The sequence below is a fragment of the Rattus rattus genome, chromosome 2 (assembly GCF_011064425.1).
Source record: "Rattus rattus isolate New Zealand chromosome 2, Rrattus_CSIRO_v1, whole genome shotgun sequence".
Lineage (NCBI taxonomy): Eukaryota > Metazoa > Chordata > Mammalia > Rodentia > Muridae > Rattus > Rattus rattus.
Window position 1 is genome coordinate 109,026,069 of NC_046155.1, and position 20,191 is coordinate 109,046,259.

Here is a 20,191-nt window from a genome sequence, read left to right on the forward strand (position 1 = left end):
ACATATTTGACCTTTCAATAAAGTTTTCACAAAATAAACAGGCAAAAGAGATTTAAATATTTTACTTTTTTATATATAATATATATTATATATATGATGTGTGTATATATGCATGCACATGCATGTGCATGTGCATGTGTGTGTAGGGAAAATGTGTTTCTGATTTTTCCCATGTGTCCCCACCCTTCCACATAATATTTTGCAAATCCTCATTTATTTGAATTTTGTTTTGTTTGTGTTTGGATGCTGGTAGGGCAGACACACCCTCTCTCATTAGCCATTACTGACAATAACAACTTGCCAGTTTCAGAGACAACCACATTACCTGTGGGGGGCCCTTTGTCTTTCCTGCACTGCCTGACAATGAGGAGTTGCCACTAAAACTGCCGTTTCTCCTTTTGCTTATTGGATGCATCCTTGCCATGCATATCACTTATTTTTAAGAAATCCAATTTTTAAAAAGAAGATAGAAATAGTTAATGAGTCAGATCAAATGAAATATAACTGTTTACACTAAGAAGCCAGTGATTTTATGAGGTTATTTCTTAGTGACCTTAAACAACAGGAATTAAGAGAAGATTGTCACATAATACAGAAGGATTATCATAAGTACCATCATGTGAAGATATTTATTGAGTGAAATAAATTAACTTTTGTCCATGTTTTCAAGGGGCAAAGGTAACCTTGTTTTATATCCCTTTGGATCCCAGTGACCTCTTTAAAGGATATTAAATGTTCCATTTTTTTTCTAGAAAGCCATAGCAATTAATGAAGAACAATTAAATGGAGGTTTCTTTTGGGATACTTGTACCCTTGGTAATTTATAGTACATTGGGTACTATGATAGTCATATTAAAGGAAAAATTTAATATTTAAACTGTTATTCTAATTTTAGAAAAAATTTGTTTTTGTTCTGGTTAATATTTTGTTTTAATTAGTGTATTCCATACATAAAAAATTTCAAGGCCATTTTTTAGGTCCATTTGGATAAACCATTTTTTCAGCACTGTTTTTGTTTCTGTTTGAAACCACAGCAAAACTAGTAAGAGTGCTTTGTCTCGAAGTAACTGTGCAGCAGCATCGGACTCATTCATGGAAGCATCGAATCAGTTCTAATGGAGCAACTTATTTTTAAAATCACTTGTATTTTATGTGTATGAGTGTTTTGCATGCATGAAAGCATGTGCAATTTTTCCATGCATGATACCATCAGAGGCCAGAAGAGGACCTCAGGTCACCTAGAGTGGGAGCTACAGACAGTTGTGAGTCACAACTTAAGTGGAAAGCGAATTCTGGTCCTCTGGAAGAACAGACAGAGCTTTTGATTGTTGAGGCACCTCTTCATCTCCAAGCAACTATTTTTTAATACTGAAGATCAACATTTTCATTGTGGTGCTGGGAACCTGACCTTGAGGTTTGCACATGCTAGACTAGAGCTCTTAACACTGCGCTCCTAGCTCTAAAGATCAATGATAAAGTTATAGATAACCAAGTTCAGAGCTGAGCAGGGTGGGGCCCACAATGCACACACACATGCCACAGGGAAGATAATCGCACTCTTAGGAATAGTCTACCACATTCCATTCTGTGACCATTCTCACCAATTCTGCCAGCAACTTTGGAAGGTGAATCCACTCCTACCTACAGGAAGGCTGCCACTAACCTTAGGCTTCCCAGCTCATAACTGGTGACCTGTCTTTATGCCAATTTGTTACTGTGACTTTTCCCAGGCCCAAACTTCAAACTCAAGACTTCCAGACCTCAAAAGTTTTCGCTTTCTTTTTTGATTTTACAACATGAAAAACAACTTCATTTAAGTCAGACTAGCCTTAAATTCCTTTTCTTCCATCTGAATCTTCCGAGTGCTGGGATTACAGGTGTGTATCTTGAGGCCAACTGAATTAATGTATCTTTATTAAACCAACCTCTGAATCTAATGCTTTTATTATCTAGTCCCTCTTGAATCTGTCTAATTTCTTTCTATTTTTTGACATCTTTGATTTATCAAACATTATTTATCATCTAGAATAGTGAGATTTCTTTTTTTCAATTTCAATGACCCATGGCCAACCATCATGTAAAACACTATCTCAATACAATAAGATTCACATTATTATTAGTAGTATTATTATTTACATTTCTTTGCTGTGTTTGTGTATATCTGTCTGTACTTGTATGCATATACGTGTGTGTGTACCATAGCATAGGTGTAGAGGTTGGAGGGCAGCTTACAGAAGTCTGCTTTCTCCTTCTAATATTGTGGCTCGCAGGGAACAAACTCATGTTTAAGGGTTGGTAGCAAGTGCCTTTACCTACTGAGCTATTTTGCAAGCCCAAGAGTTCAGTTATTAGTGCTGCATGAAGAAAGAGAGAGAGAGACAGGGAGAGAGAGAGAGAGAGAGAGAGAGAGAGAGAGAGAGAGAGAGAGAGAGAGATGAAAAAGAGAATTCATATAATTTTTATTGCATATTGTTATTGATGTACTCTTTTATTATTGTTTAGCTCTTTAGTACTCTCTGTGGTGTCAGACATTCATTAGAATATTGGAGAGTTAATATCCAAAGATTGGTGATTCTGTAGTCTACTCTGACCCATAGAGTGCTTGCTGAACCATTCTCCATTTAGTTAGCAGAGACATCTGTTTGAGGAGCTAATCCGATCCCCCCATTCTGAGGTTTAATACAGTTCAGTAACCTATCAATCATTGACCTTACATCTTGTGTGATGCACTATGCCCTCTATTCTGCCTTACATACTGTGTCTCTCCAGTATTCTCTGCCTTGCTTTCACTCCCTCATGTTCTGTGCCTTTCTTTCCCGTAGGCTTTTGTCTCTTAGATCATTCTTCCTTGTCACGTATCATGCTGAACTTTGACAAGTTAACTCCTATGCACTCTGGAGATAAGAGAGAGTATTAGAGCTTGCCTTCTTGAGCTTCTAGTCTTGGTCATGGAATTTCATTTGGTCTGGTTTTGCATACACCTGAGTCAACACTCAAGTTCTCTTTTGTTTCTACAGCACGGACAGCAGCTTCTGTACCTCATCAATGAGGTTTTATTTGACTAACTGAAGGTCCATTAGGGCAGTGAGCATTCTGCCTCTGATATACACGGCTGCCTTCCACTCATTGGAAGTATTAAAAAATGTCAGCCAAAAGAAGATAAAATGAATACATTTTGCTCTGCTTCTACTTAATGTTCCCAGTATGCAAACAACTCTCTATTAATAAAAAAGTTCTTCCTAGAAGGCAGAAATAATGCATCTCAGCAAGCAAAGTGGGGCTTAAGAAAACCATCGTGAACTAAAGTAGTTTGGATACTCTTGCCTTTTACAGACTCAGCCAGCAGAATCAACAAGTCTGTCAGTAATCCTATTTGGATTAGCGTTCTGTGAAGCATATTAAAGACGAACACTTTATCTTTCCAAGGCTTTGCTTTTCTATATTAATACTGCTGCTATTTATAATTGTGAGAATTCAAAATACCTCCAATATTTCAGCGTTCTATATACATGATTTCCTGAAATAGAGTTTTCTCATATCACTCCATTTTAGCCTCAGCACATTGATTTTAAAGCACAAGAATTATAGGAATTATCAATTTATGAGATTGATAAGCTTTTGCATACAGTAGGCCTACAAACTAAGAGCCATGAACAATAAATTGTTAATTTAAAATTCCCTAAAGCACTTCTATTTGAATTAAACTTAAAACATAAAAAGCTCACATCTTATTGAACACAGAGCAGCATATATATATATATATATATATATATATATATATATGCTTCCTTTTCTGTGAGTAAGTGAAAGCAGAATTTCTACATTTTTAAATGTATGAAATTAAAAAGAGAACATTTAGGAATTACCAGCTTACTATAATTTGTATTTTTCATTGATAACTTGCTTAATTAGAAGAGGGTATAAATTAAATTTCATAGAACGTTGGCTCAAGAGTCCTAAAGATAATCTTGCTGTCGTTAGTTGTAGGCCAGAAGGGCTACATCTTATTGAATCTTAACCTCCCTACCATTTCCTTCAACTCCCTTTAAAAAAATCAATTTTTAACCGTAGGCTAATCAATGTTTGGAAAAATGGTGTGTCTTGAGCATGGGCTGGAGAAACATATGCTTCATTACTTGCTGCTAAATTAGGAAATTAGCTTAAGTAATAGGCTATTCAATCAGATGTCTTGGTCAACTCTACCTAACATCAAAGAAATGAACTTCATTTAACAGGTATTTTTTTTCTCCATTTTTATTATATTGGGCATTTCTTATTTACATTTCTTTTTTCCCTCCATCTTTATTAAATTGGGTATTTCTTATTTAAATTGTTATTGCCTTTCCCAGTTCCCAGGCCAACATTCCCCTAACAACTCCCCCTCCCCTTCTATATGGGTGTTCCTCCCATTCTTCCCCCATTACTGCCCTCCCCCAACAATCACTTTCACTGGGGTTCAGTCTTGGCAGGACCAAGGGCTTCCCCTTCCACTGGTGCTCTTACTAGGCTATTCATTGCTACCTATGAGGTTGGAGCCCAGGGTCAGTCCATGTATAGTCTTTGGTAGTGGCTTAGTCCCTGGAAGCTCTGGTTGGTTGGCATTGTTGTTCATGTGGGGTCTCAAGCTCCTTCAAGCTCTTTCAGTCCTTTCTCTGAATCCTTCAACAGGGGTCCCTTAACAGGTATTTTAAATTCATCTGAGTTTGTACTCCTCTATTATCTCCTGAAACATGAACTTATGCATAAAATTGGAGAGTGGGCCAGTCAAAAATGTTTTCTTTTTGTAATAGTATAGTAAGAAATGCTTTAAAAACCCTTTATTTCATGACAAAAAATGTGGTTACTGTAAGTGAGGGACTAAGTTTTAATATTATATGTCTTCAATGAATTAATATTGTACTAAAAATCCTTTATTTCCTTGTTTTTAAGTATTGCAAATGGTAGGTATGGATCTGAGGACTTTGGTTTTCAGAATATTTCCAGCAAGTAGATTATTTGGCTCCTTCTAGTATTGCATAATTTATGTTCGTAGATGATAAGGGAATTCCCCTCCCTCCAATTAATGAAGATTTTAGTCCATTTCATGTGTTTGATATTTAACATTCCAAGAATAGACAGTGAGGTCAGTGGAAACTTCTGAGTCAGAAAGTGATGCCTGCTTCTATTCTGACTGAATTGTTCTAGGTCCAGAGTGGCTTTTTGGCATAGGAAGTCAGACTCAGCATCATTAATCATTAAGGAATCGGTAGAGAATCCCTCACAAATATACACCCTCTGCATAGTCATATCCTGCTGGGCTACAAGTCAAATGAGGTTAAGGATGAAATAAAAAACAACCATGACTCCAGGAAAAGGACACATGGAGTGAAGGAGTAAGTTGGGAGAGGTTTTAGATGCTGGTGTGTTACCTGTTATTGTATGTATGTATATTGGGGGAATGGGAATAGACAGATAGAAATGTGGTTAAAGAGAAATACATTGCTAAGTAATATAAATTCTAGTGTCATGTAAAAAATTCTTCCTAGTAGTTTACTAAAATTATAATATTCCACTCCTCAATAAAGTCAAAGTTAATGTAACATATTTAGAATTGTATTATATTGGACATAATAGAGCATGATGAGGGATGGTTTAATGTATAGATGGCTAGATGGATGAAGAATGTGCAGGAATGAGGTACAATGGAGAAGAGGACATTATAATAGATTGGAACTATTTAGTAAAGTATTAGTATTTCCAGTTTAGCATGCACTTTATATTAAAATAGATGCTAATGTTAGCAGTAATATACAAACAACGACAATACCAGTTACAAGCTAGACATGAAAGTAAAGTGAGAAATCCTTCACCTACTCTGAGGACTTTCTGACCCCTTTAAGTTCTTAGATTATAAAGCTCTTACTGGATTATGTTGAAGCACAGGCCACTGTCAGCAACTATCTGTATGCTGACTGAACTTCAGTTCTACAGTGTGTTAAACAACTTCTCATCTTTACTTCTCAGTGGTTGGAGTTAAGATGCATAGAATTTCAGTTCATTCCTTTACTCTTATGCATTAGAAGCTATGAAATGAGGACAAAATGTTTGTGAGAAAACTTCAGATAATGGAGCTTATGGTGTCATATCATCTGCTATTTTTTTATTTCAGTCTGAATTTAATATCTTCAAGATTCTTCTGAAAATATAGCACTCTCCTTATCCATTTGAAAACATGCAAGAAAACAGGTTCATAAAGATGAAATAGCTTCTATTTCTTTAGGGGTTATGAAACAGTTTAGATGGTTTGTCTGATCCTGATTTAACTTTGGTACCTGGTATCTGTCTAAATTATTGTCCATTTCATCCAGATTTTCCAGTTTTGTTGAATATAGGCTTTTATAGTAAGATAGTAGGATATATTTTTTATTTCCTCAGATTCTATTGTTATGTCTTCCATTTCATTTCTGATTTTGCTAATTTTGATACATTCTCTGTGCCCTCTGGTTAGTCTGGCTAAGGGTTTATCTATCTTGTTGATTTTCTCAAAGAACCAGCTTTTGGTTCTGTTGATTCTTTGTATGGTCCTTTTTGTTTCTACTTGGTTGATTTCAGCTCTGAGTTTGATTATTTCCTGCCTTCTACTCCTCCTGGGTGTTTTTGCTTCTTTTTGTTCTAGAGCTTTTAGGTGTGCTGTCAAGCTGCTGACATATGCTCTCTCCTGGTTTCTGCAGGTACTCAGAGCTATGAGTTTCCTCTTAGCATTGCTTTCATTGTGTTCCATAAGTTTAGGTATGTTGTACCTTCATTTTTAATTAAATTCTAAAAAGTCTTTAGTTTTCTCCTTTATTTCTTCCTTGAATTGTTCAGGTTACATGTGTTTTGTTGTTTTTGTTGCTATTAAAGACCAGCCTTAGTCTATGGTGATCTGAAAGGATACATAGAATTGTTTTAATCTTCTTGTATCTGTTAAGGCCTGTTTTGTGACCAATTATATGGTCAATTTTAGAGAAGGTACCATGAGGTGCTGAGAAGAAAGTATATTCTTTTGTTTTAGGATGAAATGTTCTATAGTTATCTGCTACATCCATTCGGTTCACAACTTCCATTAGTTTCACTGTGTCTCTGTTTAGTATCTGTTTCCATGATCTGTCCATTGATGAGAGTAGGGTGTTGCCAGAGGGGAAACCGGGAAAAGGAATAACGTTTGAAATGTAAATAAAGAAAATATTCAATAAAAAATAAATTAAAAAAGATGAAATAGCACAAGGTCTGGGTCTGCACTAGGAAAAAGTGTTCCTTCCCCAGTCCAGAGTTTGTCTTATCTTAAACACTTTCTATGATTTGGTGTAATTTCTGACCAAGCTCTGCACCTCGATTTTGCCAGTCTTGCCTGGGAATTTAAGATCCAGTTATTTACCTTGGGATAACATTTTTACATGTCACAGCTGCTCTTTCATATGCTTAAACCTGTAGATACTTTGATTTAAAGAAAAGATTATACCTCACATTGTAAATACACCTTTTATAACTGGCATATGTGCACAGATCTCTGAGAATCTTCAGGTACAGAACCTAATTTCAAGCCTCTATCAAGTGAACAGTCCTAGTAAGATCAGTTTCGCCCTGTGATGAAAGATGTACATATTACTCCTTTGGAAGTAGCTTATGACGTAGGTGGTATGATCAAGATTATTTAAATGAGTTTCTGATTTTTTTTAAAATAATAACTCACCCAAGAAGTTTTATAGTGATTCCTTAAGGACTCTGACTTTGTCTTGGTCTATAAAGACATCCAACAGGAAGAGATTTATTCTTAAGTCACCTCACTTTCCTGCCCTGTTCCTTCCCTTCAGGCCACACTCTAGCCTGACCATGTTCACTGTCTCACTACCTAGCAAAGACAGATATGAATGTTCTTGATGATCTATATTTAGGGGGAAGACATATGCACAGTAGACTGACACACGGGCCCCTGAAAACCCCTGAATTGAATACATCTCTGGCAAAACTATGGGATTAGGACCAATCATTGGGTTGGCACACATCGGTAATAAAACCTGATGCTACAGCTTTATGGGACCTCTCAGTGCTTCAGGTAGAGAATTGAACACAGTAGTGTCAAATGACAATGGTTTCATGGATCCAAGTACACTATAGAGCCACATTTCAAACATTAATATGAATACGTCTGAGCATCTTGCTAGATTACAGATTCCAGCCTGCTACGGTTGGGTTAATACTTGCCTATGTTGTTGGCCTTGTACCACATCTGTTAGAAGGATACTCCTATAATTCAGCACAGCTCCATACTTACTTAATAATTCCCTATCACTCCAATTTTTAACTCATATTCTTCTATGCTGCTTATCACCATCTGATACATTTTATAGTAGGGAAGACTTCTTTGGTTCACTGCTTTGTCATTTTCCTGGAACATGGAAGCATAGGAAGCATCCAGAGAAAGAAAAGGATATCGGTGAACTTAATCTGTAAGTGATACCATGACGAGGCTGTCTCAATTTCATGGAACAAATTAGACTAATAAGTCTGTAGTTTTAATGTCAGGAATATAAGTATCCTATTGGAAAACAAAGGGTGGAGGAAATCAGGCCCCTCCACTGTCTACGAAAGCAAACACTGTCTGATTGCTGATAGGGACTTCCCCAGGGTCTTTCCGATCTAGTCTCCATGCAAGCCACACTGAGCCCTTCCAGTGTTTCCACAAAGCTCAGAGCTATCCCATTAGGGAGAATCAGCCTTTTTATAAGGAAGGTTTGGAACGTAGTTTCTTCCTTTTTGTACCTTAGCTGATAACTTTTACTGTTCACATAGTTCTTCAAATGAATGGTAGTTAATTATTTCAATACCAATCAGTTTCTCATATTAAATTTAGTTACTATTATGTATGAAAGCAACAGATATTGTAAAATTTGGCTTTGATCTCATGAGAATGTTTTGTTAAGTTCTTTTTGTTAAATGTATAATTAGACTATCATTAATGTTTGTGAATTTTATCAGTGGCTTTAAAGTTAGTTTTTAGAAGTTGAAACAATACCAGAGCATTAAATCCTTTTTCTATGTCCCAAAACAACTGTGGATTTTCTGGAATGCAGGACAGAGGGAATTTACTCGTGGGGATTGCTAAAGTTGTTAGAGAAAAGTTCCAAAGGACACCATCTAAAAATTGTGAGCGTGAAATGTCTAGGGATTTATTTAACATTTCTCTAATAATAATTCTCTAATAATTAAACATTTCTCTAATAATTTCAAAGTTCTAGGTCATTCTTCTGTATCTATTAAACAAATATTTCTTCAGTATTTACTGTTAATATTCATCAGCCAACACACTGAAAATATTTAATATTTCTTTGTTTTCTTTAAACAATTTTATACAATATATTTTGAGAATTTGGTGGTTTACTGCAAGCATTGACCTCTGTATCGGATGTGCTCTGGATTTGTCTCTCAGGAGAGATCTATATCCAGTCCCTTTCTGCATGCATTTTTTAGCTTCATCAATCTTATCTAGTTTTGGTGGCTGTGTATATATGGGCCACATGTGTGTCAGACTCTGAATGGCCATCCCTTGAGTCGCTGCTCTAAACTTTGCTTCCATATTCCTTCCTATGAACATTTCCCCCCTTTTAAGAAGGAGTGGGAACATCTGCATTTTGGTCATCCTTCTTCTTGAGCTTCCTGTGGTCTGTAGATTGCATCTTGGATAATTTGAGCTCTTTGGCTAATATCCACTTATCAGTGAGTGCATACCAAGTGTATTTTTCTGTGATTGAGTAACCTCACTCAGGATGACATTTTCTAGTTCATTCCATTTGCCTATGAATTTCATGAAGTGATTGTTTTTGATAGCTGAGTAGTACTCCATTGTGTAGATGTACCACATTTTTTGAATCCATTCCTCTGTGGAAGGGCATCTGGGTTCTTTCCAGCTTCTGGCTATTGTAAATAATGCTGCTATGAACATAGTGGAGCATGTGTTTTTGTTGTAAGTTGGAGCATCTTTTGGGTATATGCAAGAGAGGTATAGCTGGGTCCTCAGGTAGTGGAATATCCAATTTTCTGAGGAACCTCCAGACTGATTTCCAGAGTGGTTGTACCAGTTTGCAATCCCAGCAACAATGGAGGAGTGTTCCTCTTTCTCTACATCCTCGCCAGCATCTGCTGTCACCTGAGTTTTTGATCTTAGCCATTCTGGCTGGTGTGAGGTGGAATCTCAGGGTGGTTTTGATTTGCATTTCCCTGATGACTAAGGATGCTGAACATTTCTTTAGATGCTTTCTTTCTATTTCACTAAGTCCTCACAGAGCCTTCTCACCTACCTTCCCAGGCAACTTCATATTCTTTTTCTCCCCTTCTCTCTTTCTTTTTCTCTCTTTCTCCTCCTTTCTCTCTCTCTCTCTCTCAAAAAAAAAAAAAAAAGAAATGAAAGCAAAAAGAGACAATAAGACAAAAAAGGCGTACACACTCACACAAACAAGAAAAAAAAACTTCATCCTCCAAACAGTCTTTTTTGTGTTGGTCAATAACTCCTAGACACAGGGCCTGCTATGGAGTGTGGTTAATGTATCCAGTGACACAACATTGGCCAAAAACTGATTTTTCTTTTCCAGCAGTTAACAATTACAACTGGCTTTGTTTTTAGGGTCGGACTTCTTGTCATACTTTCAAGACAAGCCTCACCCTATAACTCACTGATAAAGTATATTCAAGCTCCTGTTGAGAGAATTAATAAAGGAGATAACACGAATGGCAGCCATCTCTTCTACACTTGAGTGGAGAATGGTGTAGATCACAGGAAGGGGCTTAAGTATCTGAAAACATGTCTGAGTTCAGAGAAAGAACTCACATGACCAAGCAGCTTAAAGGCAGACTCACTGTGGAACATAGATAAAGATCCCTTGGGTTGTAAGGAGTTTGTTGGAGTGGAGCACATGGGGTTTCAGAGAAGGAACCCACCAAATGAAGGAGTGGAAGCAGGGAAATCTGGGAGTAAATTTAGAAGCAGGGAATAGTTTTGTGCAATCAGGAGGCAATGAAAAGGATGAGACTGTGGACAATGGTAGGGTAAATAGTGTTGGTCAAGGGAGGTTGGCTGGAGAACCAAGATGAAGGGAATGAGCTCTGAGTGCAAGATCCTAAGGGTTCTGTCTTATAGAAAGATAATTCGGAAAGCAATGACAAACATCAAAAAAAAAAATCAAGAAAAGAGAAAGGATGAGGTACGTGGTGTGTGTGTGTGTGTGTGTGTGTGTGTGTGTGTGTGCATGTGTGCGTGTGTGTGTGTTACTGTGTTTTTAGGAGTGGTGTGGTAACTTCACAAAGTAAACCAGACAAAAGTTTTGGTTTTGCTTTTAAAATAAGAATCAGCTTCCCACAGTGCTTAATGGAATTGTTCCTAAGGGATCAGATATATGATAAAATGGGAAAATGGAAAAAAAAAAGAAGACCACTGTTTTCTTATTGTCATTCTTACTATTTTTCTAATTATTAGTGTAATTAGTTTTATTATTTTGAGCCTCACACTGAAAAAGACAGTGCGGACAGAGTAATGTATACAGAAGGGACCATCCTCCTTTTAAACAGGACTGTGTATACACACAATCTGACTTGGTAGCACAAAACTCTTCAAAGAAGACATTTATTACACCTTATAACAACTATATTTGAAAAATCTGTGCTAAGCACTATAATAATTCAACACTTGGCATTTTGCTACACATATTCCTTCAATAATCCTCTTTCTACCTTTACACATAAAATAAACATTTTATTTGCTCAAGCAAGTAAAAATGAAGGTTTCCTTTGACTACCAACTACCTTTAAGTGGAAACACAAATACTGATGTTTGTAAATACCTCTTTCAGTAATTTTTCAATATGATTTAAAGAAATATCTATGGTAGTACCTGGGAGACGTGGAGAGCAGAACACAGCTATGATGTGTGTTTGCGTGGAACCAGGAATCTCATAGTTCAGCAGGATATTCTTTCTTCCTCCTTTCTAAAATGCCTATCTTACCCTTTTTCAAGGTGTAGCTCCACTCCCACATTTCCACAATATGCTATTTTTTCTGTTTTATTATGGATCCTGCGGGTTTCTTCTTTTCTTGCCATTTCAGAACTCTTTCATAATTCTTAGAGCTAGGGCCATTGCCACAAATGTTGTTCATCGGGAACTGATTTCTATTATGTATAATAGTTATTTCTCTTCAGCAAGGTGAAAACATTACTTAGAAATGAATAACATGCAACATACATGTGGTAGAAGACAAAATTTTCTGATTATCTAGGAATGTTGAACAGGGCATACATCGGCTTCCCCGATAATAACTTGAAAGTGACTAAAAATGTATTTACTAGAAGCCTAGTTCTTTATTTTTGTCTCTGAGTGAGTGTGTGGATGGCCTTCATGTGCATGTAGATGTGCACATGTGTTGTGTGTGTGTGTACGTATGGGTGTGAGAGCAGGTACATACATGCCACTGAGTGCTAATACAGGTGTAAGGAAAACTCAGGTGTCAGACCTCAAGTTCTCCTTTGTTTGAGTCAGGCTCTCTTGTTTTCAAGTGCATACATAAGGCTTGCCTGTGAACTTCTGTTAATTCTCCTGTCTCCATTTCCCATCTCACTGTAGAAGTTCTGGAATTACAGATGTATACTACCAGGCCTGAGTTTACATAGATTCTGGGGATTCAAGATCACGTTCTCAAGTTCTCATGGTGAGGCAAGGTCTTTATCTAAAGTTTCATCTCCTCAGCCTAAAAACCTACTTCTTGGCCACTCCAAAAGAAATGCAGTAACATTTCATCACTATCACAGAGGATACACTACTGACAGAAATGAAAGGGGCCCGCTAAGAATTCTCTAATGAAACCCCGCAGCATACTCTTCAATTCACTTGTTAATTTAAAAGTAAATTGTCGGTTATTTCCTTAAGCTGTTTTGCAATTTAAATGTCGTTATACAACCAAAACAAAAATCTAATCAATCTTTCATTCCAAACAACAGTTCACTTAAGGTTTGGCTACCGATAAAGTTTACAAAAGGGAGAATAAAACTGATTGCTTCCCCTTTCTATTTCCTCATTTCCAACTGACATAAAGCTATGGCAAATTAGGCCCATCCTGTGAATCAAGTCCGTGCATTGTTATTTTGAAAGACACTTTCGTTATTTGCAGGTTTCATGATGACCATCAATTGGTGTGATTTATAAGACACACCTTTAATGGGCCTCTTGATGAAGTATAGTCTATTATCTTACTGGAGTATAACACTTAAATAAAATCAGGCTACAGCAGATTCTAGTGGAAGCATGGAAATTCATCCTGACAGAACCAGAACACGATTGTTTTCATTTTCTGTTTTATAATGGATACACTCCCTCCTCTTAGGAGAAAGAAATGCATCAATATTTAAGAAGCAAAAAGTCCTCTTAGCAGAATTTAGGGAGCCTGTGCTCATCTTCTGTCTCATCCCCACTCATCATTCATCCTTTCTTTACCAGCCCTATGGGCATCTGGGACACAGGCTGACAGCAAAGTGCATTTATTAAAATTTTGTTTAATTTGCTCACAAATCCTGATTCTAAAGTCAGGCACCAACAAAGCCAATTTACCCAGACACACATGAAAGAAGGAGATTTATTTATTCTTTTATAGAACATGCTGTCCACCAATAATGATAAAATATAGACTGCCACAGGCAAAGACCTGTACTTCAACCTTCCACAGGACTCACGGTAAAATGAATCAATGAGGAATCATTTGAAAAGAACAAAGGAGTTCTTTATATCTGGCTCATGGAGCCTTTCCTTCACTACACTTTGTAATCTTATCTTTAGTTGTTAAATACAGTCCTTTCCTAACAATTCACTTACATTTCTTCAAGAAGGAAGCCATATTCTTCTTTTCATGAAACAAGATGTATCTTTACCATTCTGTTTTTGTTTCACTCGCAGAGGACCATTACACACACACGACCACATACCTCTTCACATCCTAGTTGTGTCACCAAGGAGCATTTTAATCATAGAAACGATGTTTAAATAGAGTTAATCCCATTTGGGATGTTACTATAACAACAGTATCTCATCAAGTACCTGACTTCCTTCCTGCCTGCCTTCCTTCCTTCCTTCCTTCCTTCCTTCCTTCCTTCCTTCCTTCCTTCCTTCCTTCCTTTTTTACAGTTATTGATTTTAGAGAACTCTATAGTTGAAAATCGAGTAGAATGTCTAGAGACATTAGTGAGAATTAAGGTATTGCCTTGAGGACAGAAAAATCGTCTGCTTAACACATCTATTTCTAAAGAAGAAATTTCTCCTCCTCCTTACTTCCTAAATCTAAATTGCTTTCACAGTATCCACTGGTGACTAGATAAGAACATAAATGGAACAGAGCTGGTTTTGGCTTTTGGGGTATTTGAGTTCATTTGTTCATATGAGTTTTCTAATTGCTTGATGTTCTCGAAGATTGGGAGCAACAACTTTTGTGAGATTTAGGGGACATTCATCATTAAGTTTCTATCATGAGTAGTTTAATAAAAATATTACTGATCTTGATCAAGATTAGCACTGAGAAGCAGCAATGTATCCACAAAGAGCCATTCTGTAACATTCAGAGCATGAGTTCTGGAACATTCAGAGTATGAGTTTGACTGACCTTCAGGTTGATATTGTGCTATGATTGTCACTGTCTGCCCAGCCCCCTTCAGTGCTGCAGCTGCCTGTTCATGAGATGCTCCTCGGAGGTCGATACCATTCACCTAGAAGACAGATCAGACTTTTAGGCACAATATCTGTACACTGAAAGAAGAAAAAAAGTTTTCCAAAATTAACAGGCTATCTAAAATTACTCCATGTTCCTCAAGATTTCTTCATTTGTTATTCAGGTGTTTCTTATTTCAGCAAGCTTCGTAGTTATGATTACTTTTAGAAAGCAAGGCCATGAAATTTCATTTTGTGTTTGTGGCACAGCCTGGCTAGGATGGAAATATTTTATCCATCCCTGTCCACAAGAGTTTCAGTGTGTGTACTGCTATGTTCCCATGGGTTTCCTGGATTTCTAGGGCAGATTGGCTTTACAACTAGAAGGGGAAATGATAATGAAGAGAGACACATGTAATGCCAACAGACAAGTATGTGCCGACAGATTCACATATTCAGACGACGTTCCGGGGAGACTGTATGGAATGGGCCTGGCTAGCTGCCAGATCCTTCTCTTTGGGTAAGTGCCTAATCCTGTCACGTGGAGCTTGGTGAGACAGCCTTGAGCCCTGTTCCAAAATAAACCCAACTGCCCCACTTCTCATGCACAATTCCATAATGAATTCTGACAAAATGAAATAGAGTGCCTGGAGTTTATTTTGCTGTCACTAACTCCCATTTTCGAGCCCATAGCCCAGAAGAGAAGAGGAGCATCTATAAAACAGGCCCTGACCTCAGCCTGGAAGAATCAAATCGCCATCAAGTCAAGCCCAGTGAGAAGCGAAAGCTAAAGTCTTTCTCCAATCAATAGCGCCAATAAGCCATCAGGATATAATTGCCACTGAGGGGAGGGACAGTGGGTGAGGGCAAAGTAGAACAAGAAGCTTTCCTGACAGAAGTGAACATATACCGAGTCTAGTTTTCTAACCAATGCAGATGGTACCCTCACCCTGCTCCCCTTTATTCACAGGGCAGCATGCTATGCCCAAGAGAAGACTTCAAAGTTGATCAGCATATCCACATGTTAAAAACATTCTGCTTTGGCAATCTTCCTTAACAACAATTCTGAGAAGTTAAATGCAGGCCTGGTTTACTATTTTGCTTCCCTAGCTGGCTTGCCTCCTCTGTAATCAAGTTGATGGCATTGCTTCCTCATAGTAACTCTGTTAAAGTATCGTCATTGATATCTAGAGTGTCTTTTGCCTGTCCTCTGGTTTTCTCTTCTGGTGAGCTTTCTTTTCCAAGCATTGACTCTGCATTAGTTTTGAGAATCCCACTGTGCTATGCCTGTTGGGCCAGGCATTAAAAAGTGACAGTCTTATCTTCTCTCTGAGGCTGTTTTCTCTCATTTCAGAAGGAAGGAACAGTTAGGCCATTACGATCTAAAGTGCCTATGATGGTAGGCACACCTGCATTCTTGGTCCCCAGCTGCTTGCACTGTTGGGGGACATTATGCAATGTTTGGGAGGTATAGTCTTGCTGGAAGAAGTACATCACTAGAGACATACATCATTACAGACAGGCTTGGAGATTTTATAACCTCACCCTACTTCCTGCTCTCTTTGCTTCCCGTGTGTGGTTGAGATGTGATCACTCAGCCCCTTCCTCCTGTCACCTGACATGTCTCTGTTGCCATTGTGGACTTTCTCTCTAGAGCCATAAGCCAAGTGAACTTTATCCCCCTATAAGTTGCTTCAGGGTGAGGGATTTTATCACAGCAAAAAAACTAAGCAACCAACCAGCCAAACAATAACAACAATAACAAAACCCCTAACAACCTCTCTTTGACTGGAGAAATACCAAAGCTCCTCAAGAATAAAGAACAAGTCATTTTCAACACTGCCAATGATGCTAATGGGCCAGAAGTAGGATTATGGTAGCCAAAACTGCACAATATCAGGTGTCAATTTTTTTTAATAGTTTCTTCTACTGTAAAACAACTAGCTCTTATTTAAAAATGGACATTACTAAAAATATTTCCAAAAATTATACAAGAAAAAACAAAGTGAATTCTTACCATTTTCACTTCCATAGTTGGCCTCTTTACTGTCTTTTGGTCTGGAATTCACCCATGTACAGCATGTGGCTATATCTGAATTTCTGTTGTTCTTATTATATAAATATTTTATTACTTGTCTTTTAACTAATGAAATCAAATATCATGTATAAATATAACTTATTTTGGTTATCATTTAACAATGTAACCTGGGCATCTTTCATACAAGCTCATGTCACTTGAGTTTTTAACTGAAAGACTGTTCCTTGTAAAATGCTCTAGAATTGCTCAATGAGATTCTTACTGATGTAGTTAAAATCGGTTCCATTTTTATTTAGTACATTTATGAATGTCTTCATGAAGGATAAATGGACTATGGACAGGGTCTTTGTAAGACAATGGTTTTTAAATGTTGTTATTATATAATTAAACATCATTATTTATTTAACATTTAAATGATTAAAAAAGGTAATCATCTTATTTATCAGATATGTTGATAAAAAAATGGAAGTAGTACAGATGCACAATACCATGTATCAAAATTAAATCGGTATAAAAACACAAAATAAATATTTTTCTACTGTTACTTCAAGAACTATCTATTTGGGGGTTGAAAAGATGGCTCAATGGTCAAGACTATTGTTCTTGAAGAGGACCCAAGTTTGGTTCCCAGATTCAGATGGCATATAATCACCTCTAACTCCAGCTCCAAGGGATCTAATACACCGGGACACACACAAATATAAATAAAAGTAAACATAAAATGTAATAATCTTGACGACTTCCTATATATAGTACACAGTACTTTGGCATGACTATGAATTGGTTATAAATATATGATTAAATGTTTATTATTTAGTATTTAATATGCCATTATAACAAGGAATATTTAATAATAATATTTAAATGAGGGTATATTGTGTACATTGTATCATGTCTTGATTTTACTCAAAGAGCTTTCTGAGTTGATGTTAATGCTTTGAGACAGGTTCTCTCTGTATAGTTCCTGGAACTCACTATATAGGCCAGGCTGGCCTCAAACTCATAGAAATCCTCCTGATTCATTTTCCAAGTGCTCAGACTAAAGAACTATGCTACTTCAACTAATCTCAGGGAATGTTCTTAGTTACATTTTTCATACACACATTGATTTCATTAATCTTAATGCTATATAAGGTCCTAGGATTTATCATAAACCATTTTATGTCACTAGTTCACAGTTAATGAACACACTGGTTCTTTAACACTTTGCTATTACAAACAATTCAATAGTAAATACCAACTAATGGTAAGTTGAATAAAAGCAATTTTGATAGTCATTGTAATGCCCCTGTAAAAATGGGGCATTCGTTTATATTCCTACTAATAGCATGATTTTGTATTTTTATACTAATTATTTGCACATACCCCAACATTTGACTTTTTCTATTTTAGTAAATAAACAATTATATTTTAATTATATTTCTTCAGTTATGAAGGTAAGTGTCTTTTATGCTAATTGGCTCTTTTTAATTTACTTTTTTAAATTTACTTTTCCATAAAATGTATGATTCACTGCCAGCAGCAAACCACTGAACTGAGAATAGGACCCCCATTGAAGGAATCAGAGAAAGAACTGGAAGAGCTTGAAGGGGCTCGAGACCCCATATGAACAACAGTGCCAACCAACCAGAGCTTCCAGGGACTAAGTCACTACCTAAAGACTATACATGGACTAACCCTGGACTCTGACCTCATAGGTAGCAATGAATATCTTAGTAAGAGCACCAGTGGAAGGGGAAGCCCTGGGTCCTACTAAGACTGAACCCCCAGTGAACGTGATTGTTGGGGGGAGGGCGGTAATGGGGGGAGGATGGGGAGGGGAACACCCACAAAGAAGGGGAGGGGGAGGGATTAGGGGGATGTTTGCCCGGAAACCGGGAAGGGGAATAACACTCGAAATGTATATAAGAAATACTCAAGTTAATAAAAAAAATGTATGATTCACTATATTTCTGACTTTTTTGTTTATTTCTTAAAGTTTTATCTGCATTTAAAAAATATTAATATTCCCCTTTCAAACACATTTTACATTATGGAACATTATATTTTAAATTAGTATGCTCTCTCTTTGTCATAGAAATAGTCACATTTATCATTTTCTTTCTTCTTCAAAAGCTTTAGACTTTTTCACTCTATTTTTAATTCCAAATGATCTAATAAGTTTCCCTTATTCTCCTGTAATATGATTATAGCTTTGATTTGGCTCTTTAAACTTATAAGAATCTACATCCCTGGTCTTTAATCTAGTGACAGCTCTTGTCAAACAATTTTATGTTTTGTGGACAACAATGGTAGGTTAACATCCATTTTAAATGTGGGGGAAACACAAGGTCATAATATTCTGGGGCACAGAGAAGGTACCAGGAGGCATGAGGTAGTTTTCGGCAGGAAATACCACTGAGAAAAATACCTGAACGAGTTATTCAGATGAGAATGGAGAGACAGCAGTTTCCCCAGAAGGATGCCAAAAACGAACTTCTATCAGCAGTAATAAAATCAAGGAATGACTTTTGTAGAATACTACTATCTTGAAATGAGAGTAGTGTCCACCCACAGATTTAACAGAATTATTAATTCTGAAAAAATACAAAGGGGTGGCCCAGTGGGAAAAGTTTACAGAACTGGTGCCAGGTTTCAATTAAAATAGTTAGATAAAGGCACAAAGGAATGTACAGCAAATCATTTCACAGTTAGGGGTCTGGGGAGAATATGGAAGAGAGGCTGCCGAGAAGAAACTGGGGCAGATTCCAAAGCAGCTCTCTTTTCTGGTTTTTCAGACAGACTATGGATAGTAAGATGCACAGATGTAGTCCCAGTGTTTTAAGAAAATGTAGAGGGATCTTGTCTTTTCTCTACAGTGGAGAAACGACTTCACTGTTCTGAAATGATGTAATAAGGTGAGCAGATATGCACGACTCTTCAGAGACTTACTCAGGTCACCAATGAGACACTGGCAAATGGTGGTATGGAGGTCTGCCATCCCCTGGGATCTCTGGATTGTAAATTAAGTGATTCCATGATTAAAAAAAAACAAACTTCAAATGTGTTTTAGAATTAGTAAACTGTTTTCCCACCTCTCATTTTGTACTAAAGAAGGAGAGACATAAACAAACAATATAATAAAAACACTCACATGTAGTTAGTGAATAAAGCAGGGAAATTACAGGCATTTCATAGCTAGAGTTTAGGCCTTCTGGGTGTCAAGCATGGGATGCATAGAGGAAGTAAGGGAATGACACGTGAAATCTTAATTGCTATGGAAAGTTTTGTTGGTAAGTGCCCAGGGCTCTATTGAAGCCTGGAACATTTCCCCTGTGTTTGGTAAGATGACCCTGGTAATGGTGAAGTCAGGATACAAGACCTAAGTGTTCAAAAATAAGATAACCAGACAGGAAATGATGGTAATGTTGCAAATGCTATAAGATGAAGGCGTGAATTATGAAAAACCAAATGGAAT

At 37.0% G+C, this 20,191-nt stretch overlaps 1 protein-coding gene across 1 annotated transcript in view; it reads right to left on the bottom strand.

Moving 5' to 3' along the window:
* The window catches only part of Dlg2 (discs large MAGUK scaffold protein 2), a 1,821,467-nt gene that overhangs the window by 282,261 nt on the left and 1,519,015 nt on the right, over positions 1-20,191 (bottom strand). Inside the window, 1 exon segment of the mRNA XM_032895287.1 lies at positions 14,653-14,755. Within this exon segment, the coding sequence (XP_032751178.1) occupies positions 14,653-14,755 (103 nt within the window).